The sequence below is a fragment of the Corvus brachyrhynchos genome, unplaced genomic scaffold (assembly GCF_000691975.1).
Source record: "Corvus brachyrhynchos isolate BGI_N302 unplaced genomic scaffold, ASM69197v1 scaffold17, whole genome shotgun sequence".
Classification (NCBI taxonomy): domain Eukaryota; kingdom Metazoa; phylum Chordata; class Aves; order Passeriformes; family Corvidae; genus Corvus; species Corvus brachyrhynchos.
In genome coordinates this window covers 16,636,572-16,640,936 of record NW_008240046.1, presented here as the reverse complement: position 1 = coordinate 16,640,936, position 4,365 = coordinate 16,636,572, and the positions used below count along the sequence as shown (strand labels likewise).

The window sequence follows — 4,365 nt, the reverse complement described above, 5'->3', positions numbered from 1 at the left end:
CTCTCCCTCTCCTCGGAGACGGCGAGCCCCGGGGGAAGGCCCAGTCTCCGGTTGTTGTAGGGGCGAGGAAAGGCGGGTGTGGAGCCCCGGTCCTGCTCTTGCGAGTTTGCCATAGCGCGCTGGCTCCGGGACCGCAACCCGCCCTTACCGTGTTCTGGCTGGGACACGCTTTTTTTCCCTCTGGTGTTTCGCTGGCGCCCAGAGCAACCAGCCTAGGAGGCACAGTCTCTTGTGCGGTTCGCTCGTGTGCAGGTGGCCTCTGTGTGGCTGGCACGACGGCGAAGTCCGGTACTTGTCAGTGACGTTTTTGCATCTCTGCGTAATGTGGTTTTCCCCCCAGCTGCCCGCCCTAAGCAACAGGAGAGTCTAGATTCAATTCGAAGAAATCGAAAGTCTAGTTGTTGGGCGTTTCAAAGACAACGTTTACGGTGTTAACGTACTTGGTAACTTGCACGGGGTAGTTTTTTTTGTTTGGTTGTTTTTTTTTTTTTTTTTACATTGATTCTTTGAATACCATATGCGGTTTTGAGAATTCTTCTTTGAGCCACTTGCTTAAAGTTGTATGTTATCATATCTTGAAACTTTGTTATACTCGATTTTACTCTTGATAGTCAGCACTCTGTAACTTCTGTAACTAATTCCTACAGACAAAAGCTATGTACCTCATTTTACTGTGTTCACCTTCCCAAGATTTTCTACCAACTTGACTTATTTTTTTTATTTTTATGATCTCTTAAGTTGTTTTGTAGTGACAGTAGTTACCAGTTTTTACATCCAGACGTCTGGTGTAAAAAGAAAGGATTGTTGATACTTTTGGGAAACAGCCTATATGATTAGGCAAAATCCTGTGCAAGTGTCTTCTTGAGTATTTGCATTGCAGATTAAAGCTTCAGTTTTTTGTCAGACTCTTTGAGATTTGTCTTACTATCTAGTTAAATTTGCAAAACCATAGAATGGATCATATTGTAACATAATGCAGGAAGAATAGCTGCCTCAATTTCCAAATAATTGGTTAAATTCTTCCAAGTTTTCAACAATAAGTGTTGTGTACTTTTGTTTAGCCAGCTCTACATTCCTAATAATCTTTCAGATATCTTTGACTTTGGTAGTTTGTCACATTGAAGATTACTGCTTGGTCCTATTTAAAATGAATGAAGATGATGGTTGATTTTAATTGGTATTGAGCTGTAGTTCTGTGCTGTATTGTGATGCTTTGGAAAAAGGAGTGTCTAGAAAGGGGGGCAAAAACCTTTGAATTTCAGTGGTAATTCTATTGTATTTGTAATTTTGTAATTTTTGTGTACATATTTTTTTTGAACAGACATACTTTCTTATGTTTATTTAATAATCTAAAAGAAGAATAGCATTTAGAATAATGGCAACAGGAGACCTAAATGGAAGTTTAAGAAAGATAGAACAAGGACTTCGCTTGTTAAATTATCCAAGAGATGTGGATTATACAGTGTAAGTGGCAGTGTGGAAATTTATGCTAATACATGATGACAGCAAGACCTCTAAACAAGATATGTATACGTATTAGCATTGCCCCAGTGATAAGTAAGCAGAACATAACTGTGGGAAGTTGGAGTGTGGTATATGTGAACTGGAGTATAAAAGTATGCAGTTTTGGTCTTCTTAGAGCAGTCCTAGAAGTGTATCACTGTCTTGCTCCTCTTCTGCTGTTCTTGCTTTGCTTTGGTTAATCTCTCACCTTTCTAATTTCTTTGTAAGTGCTTGCAAAACTTCCTTCAGGAAGTTTTGTCCTGTAAAGATTAGAAACAAAAAGGTCTTGAATGTTGAGCTGGAAATGCTGGTGGGCTTTAGACTTGACAATGTTTAAGTTATATGAAGATCACAAAAATATTTTTTGAGCATTTTACAAATAACAGCAAAGACTGCTGAATGAGAAATGCCTGGACAAAAAAAACTTAAAATGAAAGATGTTTGGGTATAACATGCTGTCTGTATTGATGCCTTTCAAGTTTTTGAATTCATGTAATGAAAGGCTTTTGTTACCTTCTGCTGTTTCTTAATAATTCTGTTTCTTAATAGGTTAGTGAAGGGTGATCCAGCTGCATTTTTACCTATCATCAGCTATTGTTTTACATCTTTTTCAACTTGCATAGCAGAGCTTCTGGTAAAGTGTGATGTGGAACTGACAGCAAAGAGTGACTTGCGTTTTATCGAAGCTGTTTATAAGGTATCTCTTCATGTTCTTTGCAAAAGAAACGTGGGTTTGACTATAACTTCACAAAAATTAAACATCTACTATGAGTTTTACTAGGAAGTGAAAATTTTTGGCAATGAACATGAATTTTAGTTCTGTTAGGATTTAAGATGAGTACTAAGTCACTGTGTGCAAGTGTTTAGATTTTAATGAAAATAAGCATGTGTCGTTAGCCAAATTTTAATTTTGAGACAGTTGCAGAAACAGTAATATTGTTAGATGTTAGTTTTGAAGAATACAGAAATGTTTATTGGACAATAAGATTTATAGAAGTGACCTTGGCAGAAATCTTAACCACCAAAAAAATCACATGAAACTCAAAAAACTGTAATGAAAGCGCAGTTAAGAAATGCAGCTATTTTAAAACACTGTGCCATTTTAATATATAAGGTTGAATACTTAAATGTTTATAAATTGGAATCAAATTCTTAACTGATTGAAAATCACTTTGAACTGTTCTTAAAATATACATGAGCACGTTTTTATGAAAGGTGGATTGATGAATTAAGAAATAGTGGCTTATTCAGACTAGTTTTCCGTCTGAGAGACTGCTTTACAGAGGGGTTCTGTGGGAGATTTACTTTGCCCTCTGATGCATTTGCTGAGATTAATACAACTTTTTATTGTGCATTCACTTTAAAAAGCTTTTGGTTTAAGTTTTTTAGTATTAATTTCTGTAGTCATTTGTTTCATGTATCTTAAGACTGTGAGTTAAAGTTTACAAGAGTGATGTGATTGAAGGAGGAGATATGTTTTAAGGCCTTCCTTTCTGGAAGAGGAGGTATGTTTAAAGCCTAGGTAGAAGAAACAGCTATATTTATCTTTAAATATATAAAAATAATCAAATGAGAAAAAGCTTAACTGCTGAAGTGCATAATGCAAGAAAAGATTGTAGTAAAATAAGAATATGGGCATGCCATTTCTACAGCAAATTGTGAGGTGATTTTGAAAGTGAAGTAAACTCTTATTTTTTTGCAGTTTCTTCGAGATCAATTTCAGTATAAACCAATTTTAACAAAAGAGCAGTTTCTTCAGTGTGGCTTTGCGGAAAGAAAAATGCAAATTGTTTGTGACATTATTAACTGTGTGGTGAAGAAACATAAGGAGTTGAGTAACTCTAGTAAGGTACTGATCAAATGGTTACCTTTATTGTAAGTTTCTTTTGACATGCTTGATGCTGCAGATAAACTGGCCTTTGGCTTCTGTTTGAAGATGCAGCATTGCTCATGGACCAAATAATGGAAAATTAGTATGAAGTTCCATTGTAAGATTCTTGAATGCTTTCATTCAAGACATGAAGCTGCCAATAATTTGTAGTATTAAAAAAAATATTAGAATGAAGATAAGTCTAATACTTGGTGCCTTTACGGTAAGTGATGCGTTTTCTTTTGCACTTCTTGATACAGTGAACATGTGAATCAATAAACTTTTCAGATGAATTTAAAGGCAAAGCAAAATCATCTAATATGTTGAAGTTCCTTAACAATTTAAACATGACACTTGTATTTGTTTCTCAAATCTGATTATTTTTATTAACGATACTTGTAGTGGCATTTTTTTAATCAGTGTTTGTTGTGTATCAGTCTCTGCTTTAATGAAAACAATTACCAGTCTTTATGTTTTACAGGATTTTGTTTCCTTTGAGTTTATAACAAGTCTTCAGGACTTCTGTATACTTAATTTGTCCGTTTTGAAGACATAACTACATTTTTTTTGTATTTGTTTTACTTTCAAGTCTGGTGCAAGTTGTCTTTTCTATTATAAAACCATCTTTGATGCAACCTAGCATAGCCATTAATGAGTATAAAAGTATGGCATTCACTTCTGGGTCTGTGTTCTCTATAAATTTGGGTCATATTTAATTTTTTTTAGACATTATTGTACTACAGAGGTTTAAATGTGTTTGTGTGTGTGTGCCATGAAATATTCCTGACTGTCAGTGATGGTGGTAGAAAGTGGGGTGTGGAATCCTGAAAATTTTCCTGTGTTATTTTCTCCTGTTCACTTTGGAGGTTAAATCCCAAACGAGGAAGAAAATCAGACCTTTTAAATCTGAAGTATGGTCAAACTGTGGTAAAGGTCTTGCTGATCCTAGTGGCAGTGCTCTGAATTCCAGACAGGTATGAAAATAATTTTTA

At 35.3% G+C, this 4,365-nt stretch overlaps 1 protein-coding gene across 4 annotated transcripts in view; it reads left to right on the top strand.

Moving 5' to 3' along the window:
- The first annotated feature begins 6 nt into the window (after positions 1–6).
- The window catches only part of CEP44 (centrosomal protein 44), a 12,958-nt gene continuing 8,599 nt past the window's right edge, over positions 7–4,365 (top strand). For 3 of the 4 annotated variants that reach the window (XM_017744615.1, XM_017744617.1, XM_017744616.1), the window contains exons 1-4: positions 7–1,464; positions 2,053–2,200; positions 3,206–3,352; positions 4,240–4,347. In XM_017744615.1, the coding sequence (XP_017600104.1) occupies positions 1,376–1,464; positions 2,053–2,200; positions 3,206–3,352; positions 4,240–4,347 (492 nt within the window). In that variant the 5' untranslated portion in view covers positions 7–1,375. The remainder of the gene's footprint in view (positions 1,465–2,052; positions 2,201–3,205; positions 3,353–4,239; positions 4,348–4,365) is intronic. The other variant, XM_008641488.2, reaches the window with a different exon arrangement.